Genomic DNA, 17,847 nt, shown 5'->3' with positions numbered 1-17,847 from the left:
CACTTGCCTAGTTTCCAACAAACCTCACAACCTCTGAGGATGCCTGCCATAGATGTAGGCAAAACGTCAGAGGAAAATGCTTCTGGAACATGGCCAGACAGCCCAGAAAACTCACAGCAACCCAAACATAATAGTAATAATAATAAAAACAGATAGTAACTGCAGGACTCATTATACCTGATGGGTAAATAGGCCTGATGCCTGGCAGAAGGCAGCACGAAGAGTTTTTAGAAGTGCTTGGGAGGGAAAAGGAAAGAGAAATATATTTCTTGGTTTGAGAAGTGCCACTGAAGCCACCAAGGGAGGTCTGGGTCAGGTTGAAGCCGAGAAAATGCCATGCTTCGGGAGTCTGGGCGGGGGCTGGAGGATGGGCCCTGGTTGCCGTGAACCTAGCGCTTTCTCCCCCACGTTGTACGTGGCCCTTTTGCTCTTAGGAGTCCCTGATGGCCTCTTGAGATTCTTGGGAAATTACCCCCAACCTTTCAGAATGATTTCAGGTAAGGCCAGTGCCCTGTCTAGAGGGCTTTGCATCGCTTGACATACTCACCATCTTTATGGGCAATGAAGCCATGTGAGGCCTGCACTCTCTGGGGGAAAGGCCTGCAGTGGCTTGAACAACTCTTCTTTTGTGTGTCTCTCTCTCCCTCTCCCCTTACAGGTATGTGGGTCCCAGCTGGACAAGCACTAGGTAAGTATGCTTGGAACATGTTGGCCTTTGAGAGTGGGATGGGAGGCATCAGGCTTGTTGGATCTCCTGGAGGTTCAAACAGGAGCCTGGGGCCGAAGACTTGGCTAGGAAGGAAAGCATCCCAACCCAGAAACTTGGTTCTCCTGGCAGGACTCTCAGAACAGCTTCAGAAAGCCATTTATATATATATATATATATATATATATATATATATATATATATATATATATATATATATATATATATATTAAGGCCAGGTAAGATGAGGATGTTATTTTATGGCTGATGTCCCCTCATAATTTCATCTTAGACATCTTTGTGAAGCTTCAGTTATTGCGCTCTGAATGTCGTAATTGAAATGATGAAAAATGAATCATTGCCTCCGGTGGCGCAATGGGTTAAACCCTTGTGCCGGCAGGACTGAAGACTGACAGGTCGCAGGTTCAAATCCGGGGAGAGCGCAGATGTGCTCCCTCTGTCAACTCCAGCTCCCCATGCGGGGACATGAGAGAAGCCTCCCACAAGGAAGGTAAAACATCAAAATATTTGGATGTCCCCTGGGCAACGTCCTTGCAGATGGCCAAATCTCTCACACCAGGAGCGACTTGCAGTTTCTCGTCACTCCTGACACGAAAAAAAAATCTGGATGTTTGCACACTGAATGAATCCATCACTTTATTTGCTGAACTGTGGCTGTAAAACAACAGTAATACCTACAGCAATCACAGAAGTACTTTGGAGGCACTGCACTTCATCCCATGACCTTGTTCCTTAGCTACAATTTGCACTATCCCATCCCCTTCTCTTATTGTTTACACTCTGACCATGTTTTCAGTAGTTTGTCGCCATAGGTCATTGGGTGTTGTCTTGAGTTTTAAATTGTTTTCCTTATGTGTTATATGTTCTATTCTTTCGTATTGTACTATGTGCTTATTTTATGTTCTATTTTAGGCACTTTCTTGTTGTGTATATATGTTAGCCACCCCAAGTCACTTCAGGGAGATGAAGGCGGGATTATAAGAATAAAGATATTATTATTTGATACACAACAAGATTAGTACACAGCAAACAAGATCACTATGCTGGCTTTTGCATTTGATCACACGTCGGACACTTCCCAAGTATCTAGGACTGTGTGATGTATTGGCAAATAATGCATGCAGATCCAAGTAGAGTGGCCTTTTGCAGCTGACAGATGGTAATTTTGTCAGCACCGACTGTTTTTAAGTGCAGGCCAAGGTCTTGAGGCACGGCACCCAGTTTGACTGTGTCTTTGCAGTTCTATCTTTAAATTCTTGTATCATGTAAGATTTATTATTATTATTATTGCTATTATTATTATTATTATAACTTGAGGCTGGGTGGCCATCTGTCGGGGGTCGCTTTGATTGTGCTTTGCCTGCCTAGCAGAAGGGGGTGTGGCTGGGTGGCCCTTGGGGTCTCTTCTAACTCTAGGATTCTACGGTTATCACCATTATACTGTATTTCCAGCCTAGAAATTAAGCCAGTTCGAAGGGGGTTCTAACTTATATCTGGTAATATTATTATTTTGCATAGAATGGGTCCGTTTTTAGCTGTGCCCAAATCCTCTTTCTGTCTTTCTCTGGTCTGTTCCCTCCCTTCGCAATAGAATATTTTGTTCTAACTGTGCGCCTTTTAGGACACATGAGAGTTGCATCCAGACGCCATGAGTTGGACTGTTGGGCCCTTGTGGTCCCTTCCAGCTCTTTGATTCCAAAAGACTGTCAGTGGATAGTGTCTGAGAAGGGTGCTTGGGTATACTGTAGCTGAGAAGTGGTAGTGAGAATGAAGTTAACCATCCTTAAGCAATGTTCTGTTTTATGCCACTTTATATTCCGTGTACACTTATGCCATGGAGCCCCCCCCCCCTTCTGTTATGGGGATCTGTTTCCTGGAGCATGCAAACCCTGAAATATAAGAATATATGAGGGTTGCCCAGAAAGTAAGGTTACAGGATTTTTAAAAAATACAAATAATAAATATATTTTAATAAAACTTACATGGATCATAGAATAGATATTACATTATTTTCCCACATAATCACCATTCAGTTCAATACCTTTTGTCATCCGTGGGACGAGTTTTTGATGCCTGTGTCATAGAAGTTTCCCTCCACCTTTTTCAGCCAGTTCATCACTTTGATTTTAACCTCCTCTTCATCAGAAAAGTGTTGGATGGCTCTGTGAAGTTTCTTCATGTTTCCCAATATATTCCGTACCCATTTTGTCACATGCCGTCTTGACATTACGTCCTCTCCATAAACTGAAATGATTTTGTGATGAATCGCAGCTGCATTCATGCCCTTAGCATTTAGGTAGCGTATTACAGTACGAACTTCGCAATTAAAGGGAAACAGAATGAGAACACTCATCTCTAACCTTCACCACAACGCCAGTCGATGACCTACTGACAACTGGCACTGCTCATTCACTTCTGCTGGTTTCCTGCTACATGGCAGTGATACCAACTTCCACCGAGAAAATTCCCCATGAGAGCTATGTGCCTTGTAACCTTACTTTCCAGAGAACCCTCGTACATTTGGGGAACAAGGAAGAATATGATCGCTTACAGGACGCTGATGTAACAAATTGGTCATTGGTCTTCATTCAAGGGGTGGGGGCAGTTCAGGTGTGTGGGTGACTCCCTCCTCGCTGCCGTCTGTTTCTTATTGGATCCTCTTCCTCCTTTTGCTCCCCTTTTCCCAGGTGGATACGGCCCCCCGCCTCCAGGCCGAGGCGCTCCGCCGCCACCACCCCCGTTTACCTCGTACATCGTCTCAACACCTCCAGGAGGCTTCCCACCCCCACAGGGATTCCCACAGGGATATGGCACTCCTCCACCCTTCAGTGAGTAGTAATAATAATAATAAATATTATTATTATCTATCTATACACATAATAAAGGTAAAAATATGTATGCGTGTATGTGGCTGGAGTGTCCACTTGCACAAACCAGCTCCTGCCTCCACAAACAGCTATAGCTCCCACTGCTCAGGCAATACCAGTGACATTTCAGGTTATAGCAAGCACCATTAACATGTCCAACAGCCCTTTCTCTCTTCATTGGTGTGAAATTTGCACGATCCTGCCCACTCCCTCTCCCTTAACCCTTTCCTACCCTTTCATATGGCATATAGCAAACAGAGGAGAAATGGTTGAACAGAAGCTTCGGAGAGCTTCTGTTCAACCATTTCAAAACTCCCTACTTGAGCAGTGATGGCACAATCGTCAGCATAGATGAAACTCTGTCCCTTCTGGCAATGGCTGATCATTTGTGTAAATGTTAAACATGGATGGAGCAAGCACGCTCCTATGACTGGATCATAGAATCCTAGTCGGATGGATAGATAGATAGAATCATAGAATGCTAGATTACTCCCAGATATTTTGGCGTGCTTCCCAGGTCATCCTCAGCAATCCTGTGTGCGCCCCCTTCTTGAGGACGAACAAGCTGAAGATCAATCCCGACAAGACAGAGGTCCTCCTGGTAGATCATAAACCAGATCGGGGTATAGGGTGGCAACCTGTGTTGGACGGGGTTGCACTCCCCCTGAAGTCACAGGTCCGCAGTTTGGGTATCCTCCTGGACTCATCACTGACGCTTGAAGCTCAGGCGTCAGCGGTGGCCGGGAAGGCCTTTGCACAATCAAGACTCGTGCGCCAACTGCGACCGTACCTCGTGAAGGCGGATCTGGCCAGGGTGGTCCATGCCTTAGCCACCTCCAGATTGGACTACTGTAATGCACTCTACGTGGGGCGGACCTTGAAAATGGCCCGGAAATTTCAGTTGGTCCAACAGGCAGTGGCCAGGTTGTTAACTGGGGCTCCTTACAGGGAGCGGTCAACCCTCCTGTTTAAGGAGTTCCACTGGCTGCCATTCATTTTCCGGTCCCAATTCAAGGTGCAGGTTCTTACCTACAAAGCCCTAAACGGTTTGGGACCTGCCTACCTGCGTGACCGCATTTCTGTGTACAAACCCACACGATCTCTTCAATCATCTGGAGAGGCCCTGCTCGCGCTCCCATCTCCATCGCAGGCGCGATTGTTGGGGACGAGGGAGGGGGCCCTCTCGGTGGTGGCCCCCCGACTCTGGAACTCACTCTCTAAGGACATCAGGCATGCCCCAACTTTGGCAATCTTTAAGAGGAGCCTGAAAACGTGGTTGTTCCAGTGTGCCTTCCCAGAATAAGGAAACTCCCAGCAATATGTCCCTAATTGCACTTTATTAGTGATCTAGGACTGTCTGTACGCCCCATTCTTTTCCGAAATTCTATCCTAGTTATATTTCACCTGGTCTTGCTCAGCATTATTTTAAAATTTTAATTATTACATTTGGCCCAGCCATAGGTTTTTAAATGTTATTGTGTTATTATTGATGTTTACTGCCTATTTTTTGTTTATGAGTTTTATTTTATTGTTTTGTATTATTGTTGTTGTTGTTTTTTGCTGATGTATTGTGGGCTCGGCCTCATGTAAGCCGCACCGAGTCCCTTGGGGAGATGGTAGCGGGGTACAAATAAAGTTGTTATGATTATTATTATTATTATTATTATTATTATTATTATTATTAATTTGTTCCCCCCAGGCTTCGGCTATGGTGCTCCACCTCCTCCGCCTGACCAGTTTGCCCCGCCTGGCGTCCCTCCTCCGCCGGCCACCCCTGGGGCTGCCCCCCTCGCCTTTCCACCACCGCCACCACCATCTCAGCCAACTCAGGACATGAGCAAGCCACCGACTGGCCAGCCAGAATTCCCCTACAGTCAGTTTGGTAAGTGGGCTGCCTCACCCTTTGCGTGCCTCCTCCGCCGTTTCATTTACCCCCACGTCCCTTTGGTTGGCTCTTTTTCACAAAGCACAGCATCAGGGATTTGCATGACAGTTGGGTGCAACGAGGGTGTTTTGTCCTTAAAACAGAAAAACCCTGGCGTGTCTTTGCGACATAGATGAACCTCTTGAGCAGGGGTCCTCAGATGTTTCATGCCGAGGGCCATTTCTCGGTCCCTCCGACTGTTGGGGGGCCGGACTATAGTTTGAAAAAAAACATGAATGGATTCCTTTCTGCACATGTCTTATTTGTAGTGCAGAAAAACATGAAAGAACAATACAATATATAAAAAGAAGAACAATTTTAATCAACGGGAAATGTGGGCCTGGTTTTGTCTCATGCAAGAGTCAAGTTAATTCAGATTATTGTTGTTGTGTGCCTTCAAGTCGTTCCAGACTGAAGGCGATTCTCAGTCTAAGGTTTTAGGCCAGGTAAATTACCTTGGAGGGCCACATCTGGACCACAGGCCATCGTTTGGGGACCCCCGTTCTTGAGAGTCAAGACCTATGTGAATGCTGACCCCGGAACTCCAGTCAGCAATAGAATACTTATCCACAGGAACAGGCCAGAGGTGCATCTGTTGAACCCAGCTAGCTGAAAATGGTTGCCGGTCTGAGGAACACAAACTGTAAATCCATGTTGATTGATCATCTCTAAGCCCAAAGCCTAGGCCTTACAGGGAATTTATAAAGTCATCAGACATGGTTTGTGTGTGTGTGTATGTGTGTGCCTGCAGAAAATCCAGGCCAACACAATTTAATTTACTCCAAAAGAGGGTGTCCCTTGCACAAGAAGAAACACAGCGTTCCCTGAAGTTAGGTTTGGTAGTGTCCCGTCTCCCCCGAGGCCCAAATGGTTAGAGGCTATATTTGTGCATTAGGTCTGTTTTTGCCACATCTCTTCTCAATGCAATACAAACATCCAACTTTTACAAATGACTCATAGTTAAGAGCAGGGGTGAGACAACAGGAAGTGAGAGAAATCTCCCCCTCGGAAGTGAAATCCACTCCTGAAAGAAAGGGGGAAAAGGTGTCTCCACTGAAGCTTTCTCATCAGTCATTCTTTGCACAACAAGCCAAGCCATTTTTTTTCAAAATCCAGGGGCAGAAAGGGGTGGAATCTTTTGAACAGGGGCACAGATAGCAAAACAGGGACCACAGGGATCAAAAGTATGCGTGCATGCATATTTTTGGCTGGTAAGGTCAAGGTTTCCCCTTGACATTAAGTATAGCCGACTCCGACTCTGGGGGGTGGTGGTCATCTCCATTTCTAAGCCGAAGAGCTGGCATTGTCCATAGTCACCTCCATTGTCATGTGACCATCATGACTGCATGGAGCACCATTATCTTCCCACCAAAGTGGTACCTATTGATCTAACATTTGCATGTTTTTGAACTGCTAGGTTGGCAGAGCTGGCCTAATGACAGGGACTCACCCCGTTCCGCAGATTCGAACCACCGACTTTCTGGTCAGCAAGTTGCACAGCTTAGTGGTTTAACCTGCTGCGCCACTGTGGCCCCTTTGGCTGGAGTTACACTTAAATATTGTACCTGTTCCGAATCTCACTCCAATTTAGGACATTTTTCATAACATCTTTCCCTCATTCCCTGTTTGTTGAAAGCAAGGCCTGTAGACCGTTCCATCTCAGCCAAAGGCACCCCACAATTCCAAGCCCCCGTTTCACCCCTCAAGACACTCTTCCCCCAGTATTTGTCATGTTAGATTTCAAGGGAAAGACATCTAGACTCGTTCCTGCTGTCTCTCTTCCTGTTGTCATCCATTATGGTTCGGGGCAGAAGAGCACTTTCAAGGGACAAATGCAGAACGAGTGCACAGAGAGGATTCACTGCCATCCTCACAAATGTCTCAATGTCTCTTCCTTCTTGGGCGTTCAAGTAGGATCTCTTGTGCCAGCAGGAGATCTGCTGAGCCCAGTATAAAAGTCATGGAGGTAGTTGAATATGATGGTAGAGGTGCAGAACAATAATCCCTTCCTTTAAGCAAGGGCTTAAGCCAGTGGTTCTCAACCTGTGGGTCCCCAGGTGTTTTAGCCTACAACTCCTAGAAATCCCAGGCAATTTACCAGCTGTTAGGATTTCTGGGAGTTGAAGGCCAAAACATCTGGGAACCCACAGGTTGAGAAGCACTGGTTAAGCATTTGGCATTCATTGGAAGCCTTGAGGAGCAACTGTGGGACTTTGGGGGCCCATATTATCCCCCCAGCATGCCTAAAGGACTGGGGAAAAGGGTTATCAACAGCTTCAGGGGCATTATTGTCATATTTTGGGGCCTGTCTGGGTCATTTGAGGAATGCTGAGGTTTAGGAAAGGACCTGAAATCATTTACAAGCCTTCAAAGACTGCAAAATAAACAAACAAAAAAAAAGGCATTTGAAATTTTCTTTGGACTCCTTTTCATTCTAGGCTATTGTCAGGACACATGGCCATTTTTTTACAGTTTTGCTTTTTTCTTCCCCCTCCAAAAATGCAGTCACTCCACTGCTCTATCCTGACAATAACAGTCTTATCTTCTTTGGGTTTTGAATTGTGTCCCACTTCTCATGTTTCTTAGGATGGCTTCACCCAGAATCCTCACTGAGGAGGGAAAGCGCACTTGAAAAGCAGGACAGTTAAGATGTGGTCTCTCCTGACCAACGGCGTATTGGGGAAGTAGGAACAGGCTAGCTTTATTTGGGATACAGGCAGTCCCCAAGTTACAAAGAAGAAAGGTTCTGTAGGTTTGTTCTTGTTGAATTTTGTTTATAAGTCGGAACAGGTGCATTTTTAAAGTGTTAACGCCATCCAAAAATGTATGTATCTTTTAGCTTTGGATGGCATAGGGAAAGGTTAACACCCCCGTGGTTTTTGTTTTGCTGTCTGTGTCCCTGTTAATAATATAATAATATACTTTATTTATATTCCACTCTATCTCCCCGAGGGAACTCAAAGCGAATGACAAACATTCATTGCATTATACAATTGACAACAAAGACAGACAGTACATAAACAGAGGCAAAGTTTCCCTATTTTTTCATCTCTGGCTTCTGGAGGCTGTGCTCGACTCAGCCATGGGGTGTTTCATTTTTCCACACTAAGGAGCCTGTTGTCCATGGACGCCTTCCTGATCGAATTGCAGCATGTTTTTCTGGGCACCTTTTACCTCCCCGCCAAAACGGTACCTATTGATCTACTCACATTGCTGTTTTTGAACTTCTAGAGAAGCAGAAGCTAGGGCTGACAGTGGTAGCTTGAACTGCCAACATTCCGATCAGCAAGATCTTCTATAGCTGGTGGTTTAACCCACTGTGCTAGCTGCAGACCCTGTTCAGATTTCACCCCACTTTCTGTGCTTATAATAATTGGATTCTGAAAACTTCGGCTTGTTATGGAAACAAGGGTTGGTAATAAAGCTTCAGTGGAGACATCTTTTCCCCATAATAAGAAGTATTTCAGGAGTGCATTTCCCTTTCGAGGGGTAGATTCCTCTCACTTCCTGTTGTCTCAGCCTCGTTCTTAACTAGGAGTTGTTTGTAACTTGAGAACTGTCCGAGGTTTCATGCAGTTGGTTTTCTCTCTCCCTATTCATGCTAGAAGTGTATTTCAGTTCTGATCCCTCCCACTCTCCTATCACCGTCCCAGAGTCTCCCACCACGACCCTCTTGCATGTTCCCCCCTTCAAGTGTGCTCCCTTCATTCGGGGGCGGGGGCGGAAAGGCTCAGCCCGAACCTGAACGCGGCGTTGTGGGTTAGTCCTGAGGGAAGGGCAGGTGGTGCGCAGGGCTCTCGTGAGGGTTTAGTCACCCTGGTCTCCGTTTCTCGCCAGGGCTGGGTTCCTATTCTCAAGACCCATCAGGCTTCGGGCCCATACTTTGTTTACACACTTATGGTCAGGCTGAGAAGTGAGTTATCCTAGGTAGGTGGCGCCTCTTTTACCCCCAAACCCTCTTCTTGCTTGTCATGGCTTGTGTGGTGGGAGAGATGTACTTAACTCGTTGCCTGTTCCCTTACAGAGGGGTTGCCGGTTTCGAGGGGTGGGGGGCTCCTTGGCCCTCTGCCGTGGGCCCCCTGTTCCGTTCTCATTCGGACTTTGCTTGCTTCCCAGCCGCGGGGTATCCAAACCATGCGAACACTACACTCTCTATCCTTATTAGAGGCATTGAGGGCCGTCGATTGTGTCTGTTTCCATATAACCGGACCAGTTTTCCCTGCTTTTTAAAGCAAAATCGTAAGATGGTCATGCAAAATCAAAGCTATCTCCTCCCTGGGTTGCTGTGAGTTTTCCAGGCTGTATGGCTATATTCCAGAAGCGTTTTGTCCTGATGTTTCGCCCACATTTATGGCAGTACCTTCAGAGGTTGTGAGGTCTGTTGGAAACTAGGCAAGTGGGGTTTATATACCTGTGGAATATGCAGGGTGGAAGAAAGAACTCTTGTCTATTGTGAATGTTGCAATTGCCCACCTTGATTAGCATTGAATGGCCTTGCAGCTTCAAAGCCTGGCTGCTTCCTACCTGGGGGAATCCTTTGTTACGAGGCATTAGCTGGCCCTGATTGTTTCCTGTCTGGAATTCCCCTGTTTTTTTAGTATTGCTCTTTATTTATTGTCCTGATTTTAGAGTTTTTTTTAATACTGGTTGACAGATTTTGTTCATTCCACAGATATATGCACATTCCAGATATATAAATCTCACTTGCCTAGCTTCCAACAGACCACACAACCTCTGAAGATGCCTGCCATAGATGTGGGTGAAATATCAGGAGAGAATGCTTCTGGAACATGGCCATACAGCCCGGAAAACACACAGCTATCCAGTGATTCCTGCCATGGAAGCCTTCGACAACATATCCCCTCTCTCTTGACACAGAACCAGAAGGAAAAGCTTGGAAAACCTAAAGTAGGACTCTTCAACCTGTGGCCTTCCAGGTGTTAGGGACTCCGGCTCCCAGAATTCCCAGCCATTGGACAATCTGACAATGGCTTCTGGGAGTCATAGGCCCAAACGCTTAGAGGGCCACAGGTTGAAGAGGCCTGACCCAGTCATGCACTTCTCTTTCCAAGGCCTGCTTTCTTCTCACTGAGAAGCCAAAGGCGGTGTCTTTTCAGAAATCAAGCAGTTGTTTACATCCGCTTTGGCTGATGCTGAACGTTGGCTGGATGCAGGTCCAGATGTTTGTTTGTTTTTTTAAAGACATGTCACAGTGATGGAAGGGCATTTTGCGGACAAGGTTGCCTCTGATAAAACTCAGTGGAAGGCTGTGGTTTCACGAAGGAGAAGTCGGGGAGAGGTGACCCACAGAACAGGGCACTGGCCTTTTGGAAGCTGCAGGGAGGCCCTGTTTGCTATTGCAGCAGAGAGTAAAGCCTTTCCTCTGCCCAAAATCTTATACGACAGGAGTCATGTTTCGAGAGCAGCCTCCTCTTATTCAGTGGCTTTGTTACTCCTCTTTTTACGCACGTTTCTAATAGAGCAAGCCTGCATTTGGTTATACACTCCCTTCTCTTACATAGGTCGATTCATTCAAGAGGAGGATTTGCCTGGAAGCATTCTGGCAAACTGGCAAAAGATGTGTCATCTGGACCCTGCATCTTGGTTGATTTTGGTTAAGAATGAGGGCATCTTGGACTTATGGGCCCCATAGAATGAGAGATGATTTGGTGGGGAGACCCTTTTAAGTCTGTTTGGGGTACCATCGTGTCATGCTCTTTTCTCTCTCATTCAAGAGCAATATGTCAATCAACATCTGGAAGTGCATAATAATCATATTATTAATAATAATAATAATAATAATAATAATTTATATTACTATTATTATTATTATTATTATTGTGTTGTCGAAGGCTTTCATGGCCGGAATCACTGGGTTGATGTGAGTTTTCCAGGCTGTTTGGTCATGTTCCCTAAGCATTCTCTCCTGATGTTTTGCCCACATCTATGGCAGGCATCCTCAGAGGTTTTTAGGTCTGTTGGAAACTAGGCAAGTGAGTTTTATGTATCTGTGGAATGTCCAGGGTGGGAGAAAGAACTCTTGTCTGTTGGAGGCAAGTGTGAATGTTGCAATTGGCCACCTTGAATAGCATTGAATGGCCTTGCAGTTTCAAAGTCTGGGTGCTTCCTGCCTGGGGGATCCTTTGTTGGGGGTGTTAGCTGGCCCTGGTTGATTCTTGTCTGGAATTCCCCTGTTTTTTGAATGTTGCTCTTTCGTTACTGTCCTGATTTTAGAGATTTTAAATACTGGTAGCCAGATTTTGTTCATTGTCATGGTTTCTTCCTTTCTGTTGAAATTGTCCACATACTTGTGGATTTCTGTGGCTTCTCTGTGTAGAGAAGCCACATGGTGGTTGTTTGAGTGGTCCAGCATTTCTGTGTTCCCAAATAATATGCTGTGTCCAGATTGGTTCATCAGGTGTTCTCTATGGGTGACTTCTCAGGTTGAATCATTCTGCAGTACCTTTTATGTTCCTTGATTTGTGTTTGGGAATTGCTGCGTTTGGAGGTCCCTATGTTGACTTGTCCACAGCTGCATGGTATATGGTAGGCTCCTGCAAATGTGAGAAGATCCTTCACTTGCCTAGTTTCCAACAGACATCACAACCTCTGAGGATGCCTGCCATAGATGTGGACAAAATCTCAGTAGAGAATGCTTCTGGAACGTGGCCAAATAGCCCAGAAAACTCATAGGAACCCAGTGATTCCGGCCATGAAAGCCTTCAACAACACATTATTACTATTATTATTATTATTATTTCTTCAGTTTCCAGCTTGTTCTCTCTAAATAGATGAACCAAAGTGCTTTATCACCCTTGGAGTCATTGTCGTCATCATCATCATTATAGTAAGAAGAAGAAATAATAATAATTTTAATTGGAAAATCTTCGTTGTCGTCTTTTCGTTCTTCTTCTTCTTCTTCTGCTTCTTCCTCCATTTCCTGCTTGTCCTCTCAAAGTGCTTTATCACCGATGAGTCATTATCCTTTATTTATGTATTTATTTGCAGTATTTATATTTTGCCCTTCTCACCCCAAATGGGATTCAGGGCGGATCACACAACATACATATGCGGCAAGCATTCAGTGTCGTTTATACACTGACAAGACAGACAATTGTACATAGATAGAAGTATGTGTGTGTGTGTATAGGCTTTTCCCATCTTCGGCATCTTGGAGGCTTGTGCTTGGTTCCAGCCACGGGAGGGTGGGGTGCTGTCGCTCCATCTCCCTGCCAAAGAGCTTTGTCCACAAACTTCGTGCTTTGATCGAATTGTCAGCTTTTTCTGGCATTTCCTTATGGGTGCTTTAAATACCTCCCCGCTTTTAAGCAGTACCTATTTATTCACATTTTGCTTTCGAACCGCTAGGTAGGCGGAAACTGGCCTAGAGGCCACGAGCTCACCCTGACCCGGGCTTCAAACTGTCAACCTCTCAATTGACATGGTTTATTGCAGCTGGTGGTTTAACTTGCGTGATGAAGCCCGGCCCTCATCATCATCACCTGCATTATAGTAATAAGATTTTCCAATTAAAATTATTATTATTATTTCTTCTACTTCTTCCTCTTCTATTTACTGCTTGTTCTCTCTAAAAAGAAGACACAGAGTGCTTTACCACCTTGTGAGTCATTATCATTATAATTATGTAATAGAGTAATAATAATAATATCCAGCTGATACCAACAGGATTAGTGCACAGCAAACAACATCACTATGCTGACTTTTGTATTCGTTCACACGTTCGACCCTTCCCAAGTGTCTAGGACTGTGTGATGTATCAGCGAATAATGCATGCAGATCAGAGTAGGGTGGTCTTTTGCAGCTGGCAGGTGGTAATTTTGTCAGCGTCAATTGTTTATAAGTTCAGGCCAAGGTCTTTAGGCACTGCACCCAGTGTGCCAATCACCACTGGGATCACCTTGACTGGCTTATGCCAAAGTCTTTGCAGTTCCATCCTTAAAATCCTTGTATCATGTGAGCTTTTCCAGTTGCTTCTCGTCAATCCTGCTGTCGCCTGGGATTGCAACATCGATGATCCATGCTTTGTTTTCTTCCACGATTGTGAGGTCAGTCTGAATTCAGAAGTCCCAGAGTAGTTTGACGTGTTCATTTTCTGTAACTTTTTCAGGGTTGTGATCCCACCAGTTCTTTGCCGCATGCAGATGGTATTTGTGACACAAGTTCCAATGGATACGCTGACCAATGATGTTATGCCTCTGTTTGTTGTCCATCTACGCAATCTTCTTGCAGCAGCTGAGTGTGTGATCCTGCGTTTTGTCTGCTTCCTTGTAGATTCTACATTTGGAATCTGTTGTCGTCTTTTCAATTCTAGCTTTGATGGCATTGGTTCTAATGGCTTGTTCTTGGGCTGCAAGAATCAGGCCCTCCACCTCCTTTTTCCAAGTTCCATTTGTGAGCCACATTCATGTTTTTTCCTTGTCCATTTTGTCCTCAATTTTTTCCCAGGAACTCTCAATGGAGAGCCTTCTTTTGCCAGTTTTCTCTTCTGCTCTGCATTGTATTTTTACGGCATTCACTCTTTGTCTTTTGCACTTCAAGCAGTTTTCTACTATTGACTTGCATCAATGTTGGTCCTTGACTGCCTTTCCCATAATCTACCAGTTGTTGATTATTATTATTATTATTATTATTATTATTATATTTATAATTAATTATTATTGTTGTTATTATTATTATTGTGTTGCCTGCTTGTTCTCTCTAAATAGAAAATACAAAGTGCTATATCACTTCGTGAGTCAGAGGGGCCACACAGATGGATTTGAATGCCCACTTTCCGCTCCCTGGGTCCTGTGGGCTGTGGATGATGGGTTTTGGGTTCTGGGAAAGGGTGAGTGGGATTTTCCTGGGGAGGGGGGAACAGGGACACCTTCCTGTGAGTGCTCACCCATCTTCCTTCCCCTCCCTCCTTTCTCCCTCTCTCCCTTCCAGGATATGGGCAAGACTTGAGCGGCTTCGGCCAGGCCTTCGCCGACCCCGGGCAGCAGCCTCCACAGCAGCAGCAGGGGCAGCCGCAGCCCCCATCCTATGGAGGCCCATCGGTCCCTCCATCTGGTGGCCCTCCGGCCGGAGGCAGCGCTTTTGGCCGCGGCCCCAACCACAACGTCCAGGGCTTCCATCCCTACCGGCGCTAAGCGGACCCTTTTTGGGTCGCAATCAGGGGGGAGCGCTGCCCCGGAACCTCGGCTTGAAACCCACGAACTTGTGACAATCACCTACATTTTGGGGAGGGAGGGGGTGAGGGAATGGAGGAGGAGGAGGAGGCTGCAATTGGGAGTTGTTGTCCACTTCCCAATCGCATCCAAACCCCCTCTCTTTAAGGGGATGATTGGCTTCGAAACACCAAGGCGCGATGCTTGGACTGCAGTTTGTTATTTTATATAAAGACCCCTCCTCTCCTTCCTTCCCTCCCCCCTCCTTCCTCCATCTTTCGATCCATCAGCACAAATAATAAAAGAGCAGTGTCACTGGTTCAAAACTACAGGGTTTTTTTGGAGGGGGGGGAACAACATTCATCAGCTTTAATTAACAACAACAAACCCTTCAGGTTCTTTTTTCTCTTATTCCATCCCTACCTTTCCCCCCCCCCCCTCCCCTTGAGCCTTTTGTTTTACCATTATATTGTAAACTTTTATGTTGAAAGAAGAAGAAGAATATATATATATACCTTTACAGATTGTGAGATTTTTAAGAGCAAATTTTCTACGACGTGTGCCGGGTTATTTTTTTTAATTTAAAATAATAATAAAAACTAAAGAGATAGAGAAAGAGAGAGAGAGGGAAGGGGGGGCTGAACAAAACAAACAGGGTTTCCATTCATACTGCTTCAGAAAGAGAGGGAATGGTGGGAATGAAGAGGGAAAGAAAGAAGGAGAAAAAGGCGAGGAAAAAAAGGAGGGGAAGAATCAACTGCATGTTGTTTTGTTACTGGTTTCGGAAAAGGTCCCCCCGCGGTCACTTCCAAAGCACAGTGTTTCAGGCTGGAGCTTTTTCAGTTCTTTGAAAATAAAATTTAAATATATATATATATATATCTTTGAGGGGTTTTTTCTTTGGGGGGGGCATTGCAAAGATCTTGAAGTCGTCCCTCAGGCAAAAAAAGACAGAAAAGAAGAAACACTTCCGTTTTCGGGGTGCGTTTTGCACTAGCCAGTGATGACCCCCCCCCCTTTGGTTTGAATAAAGAAAAAGTAACTTTTGGATTAGAAACACCAACTGTGTCATTCTCTTTCTTTCCTCCACATCTCTGCCTTCAAATGCTTACCATTCTGCTGCGGATTCAATTTCAGAAGTTCCTTTTGGGGTTGGTCCCCTTGGACGAAGGTGAACTTTTTGGTCAAGATGGTTCCTTTTCCTATTATTACTGTTATACAAAGTGGAGCCCCCGGTGGCGCAGTGTGTTAAAGCGCTGAGCTGCTGAGCTTGTGGACCGAAAGGTCATAGCTTCAAATCCGGGGAGCGGCGTGAGCTTCTGCTGTTAGCCCCAGCTTCTGCCAACCTAGCAGTTAGAAAGTATGCAAATGTGAGTAGATGAATAGGTACCGCTCCGGCGGGAAGGTAACGGCACTCCATGCAGTCATGCCGGCCACATGACCTTGGAGGTGTCTATGGACAACGCCGGCTCTTCGGCTTAGAAATGGAGATGTGCACCACATCCCAGAGTTGGACACGACTACTATTATTACTGTGTTTTTCCAAATCTTGGTGAACTTTTCAGTCAAGAGAGTTCCAATTCTTATTATTACAGTAGACCCATTAGAACAAGGGTACCTAATAAACATGAGGGCATGGGTATTATTATTACTACAGTAGACTCCTATAGAACAAGTGTGCCTAATAGGAATGGGGGCTAGGATATTATTAATATTATTATTAAAGTAGACTCCTTAGATCAAGGGTGCCTAATAGACATGGGGGCTTGGGTATTATTACTATTATTACAGTAGACTTTCCTATAGAACAAGTGTGCCTAATAGACATGGGGGCTAAGTTATCTGCGTTCCCACAAACCCCGGAGTCTACTGTATATGAGGAGCGTACATTAAATATTTCCCTTGACCCACTTCCTGCGGACTGAGAGCAATGAAACTTGGCCCAGTTCTTAGTCCTTCTCTAGATAGGTGCCACCTAGGGACACACCCTTCTCCTATCTTTGTAAGCAACTGTAAACACCTCGCTTGTAGAAGTCGACAGGTTACTCCAAAAGCCAAGTTGTGACTTCGGAAATCTGAATCTCGTCATCTGAGAAATGCTTGCCCTTCAAAAATAACACTATTATTGGAAAGAGGTGGAAGTCCGATGGTGCGAGGTCAGATGAATAAGGGGGATGTGGTCAAAGCCACAAGAGCATGCTTCTGTTTGGGAAACATGAGTTGTGAACTGGTGCATTGTCTTGCAGAAGGTGGACACCTTTGGTGAGCATGCCATGTCTTCCACCATTTCCGCAGCAATGAAGCATAATATGCTCCAGTGATCATGGGACCCTTTGCTAGGAAATCCATCCATAGTTCTCAGTGCTGTTTCCAAAATACTGTGAGCATGACCTTGCCTGCCAAGAGTTGGGTATGTGCCACTTTTGAAGGTAGTGAGTCATGATACTTCCATTGCACCAACTAGACTTGAGTCTCAGGATCAGAGTGATGGATCCAGCTTTCACCCTGTGTCATCAGTCTATTGAAAAAGTCCTGGTTTCCATGGCACATCGTTCTCAATAGAGCCTGAGAGCATTCGACTTGTTCCTGCTTCTGGAAAGGTGTGAGCAGCCAGAGGACCCTACGAGTGGATAACTTATGCATGTGAAGATAGTCTTGGAGGATTTTTTCCACAGACCCCACACTAATCTTGACATTTTGGGCTAGGTGGCAAATGGTTACACTGCGATTTTCCAAAATTGCGACCTCCACTTGCTGGATGGTGCGTTCATCAATAGCAGAATGGGGTCGCCCGGGAATTGGAGCTATTTGCACCAAAGTCCAACCACATTGGAATGGACGATGCCAGTTCTTGACTCCATCATATAATGGGCAATCCTCACCATCAACCTCTTTCATCTCATTGAACATCTCCTTTGGTGTGTGGCCTTTCAAGGAAAGGAACTTAAGGACTGCTCTGTATTCCACTGGGTCCACCTCACCACTTCAGCACCTGTACAATCAAGACTGTTATCACTTCTGAGTTGAAATACATTATACATTTGCAGTTTCAGCATCCTGTGATAAATAGAAGTGGGATGAGGGAAATCTTTAATGAACACCCATTGTATATATTGATTTATTTATTTATCATGTCAGGAGCAAACCAAACAATTGTAC

At 45.2% G+C, this 17,847-nt stretch overlaps 1 protein-coding gene across 10 annotated transcripts in view; it reads left to right on the top strand.

Annotated features, from left to right (window-relative positions):
• Positions 1-15,747, top strand: part of DAZAP1 (DAZ associated protein 1) — a 59,644-nt gene extending 43,897 nt beyond the window's left edge. For 3 of the 10 annotated variants that reach the window (XM_060785019.2, XM_060785021.2, XM_060785023.2), the window contains exons 9-12: positions 659-688; positions 3,415-3,555; positions 5,294-5,476; positions 14,468-15,747. In XM_060785019.2, coding sequence (XP_060641002.2) covers positions 659-688; positions 3,415-3,555; positions 5,294-5,476; positions 14,468-14,670 — 557 coding nt within the window. In that variant the 3' untranslated portion in view covers positions 14,671-15,747. Of the gene's footprint in view, positions 1-434; positions 498-658; positions 689-3,399; positions 3,556-5,293; positions 5,477-9,355; positions 9,446-14,467 lie in introns of all 10 variants that reach the window. The other 7 variants (XM_067473431.1, XM_067473432.1, XM_067473434.1 and 4 more) reach the window with 5 other exon arrangements.
• Positions 15,748-17,847: the final 2,100 nt, after the last annotated feature.

The sequence above is a fragment of the Anolis sagrei genome, chromosome X (genome assembly GCF_037176765.1).
Source record: "Anolis sagrei isolate rAnoSag1 chromosome X, rAnoSag1.mat, whole genome shotgun sequence".
Lineage (NCBI taxonomy): Eukaryota > Metazoa > Chordata > Lepidosauria > Squamata > Dactyloidae > Anolis > Anolis sagrei.
Note: the sequence above shows the minus strand (reverse complement) of the source record. Positions and strands in the feature narration are given on the sequence as shown.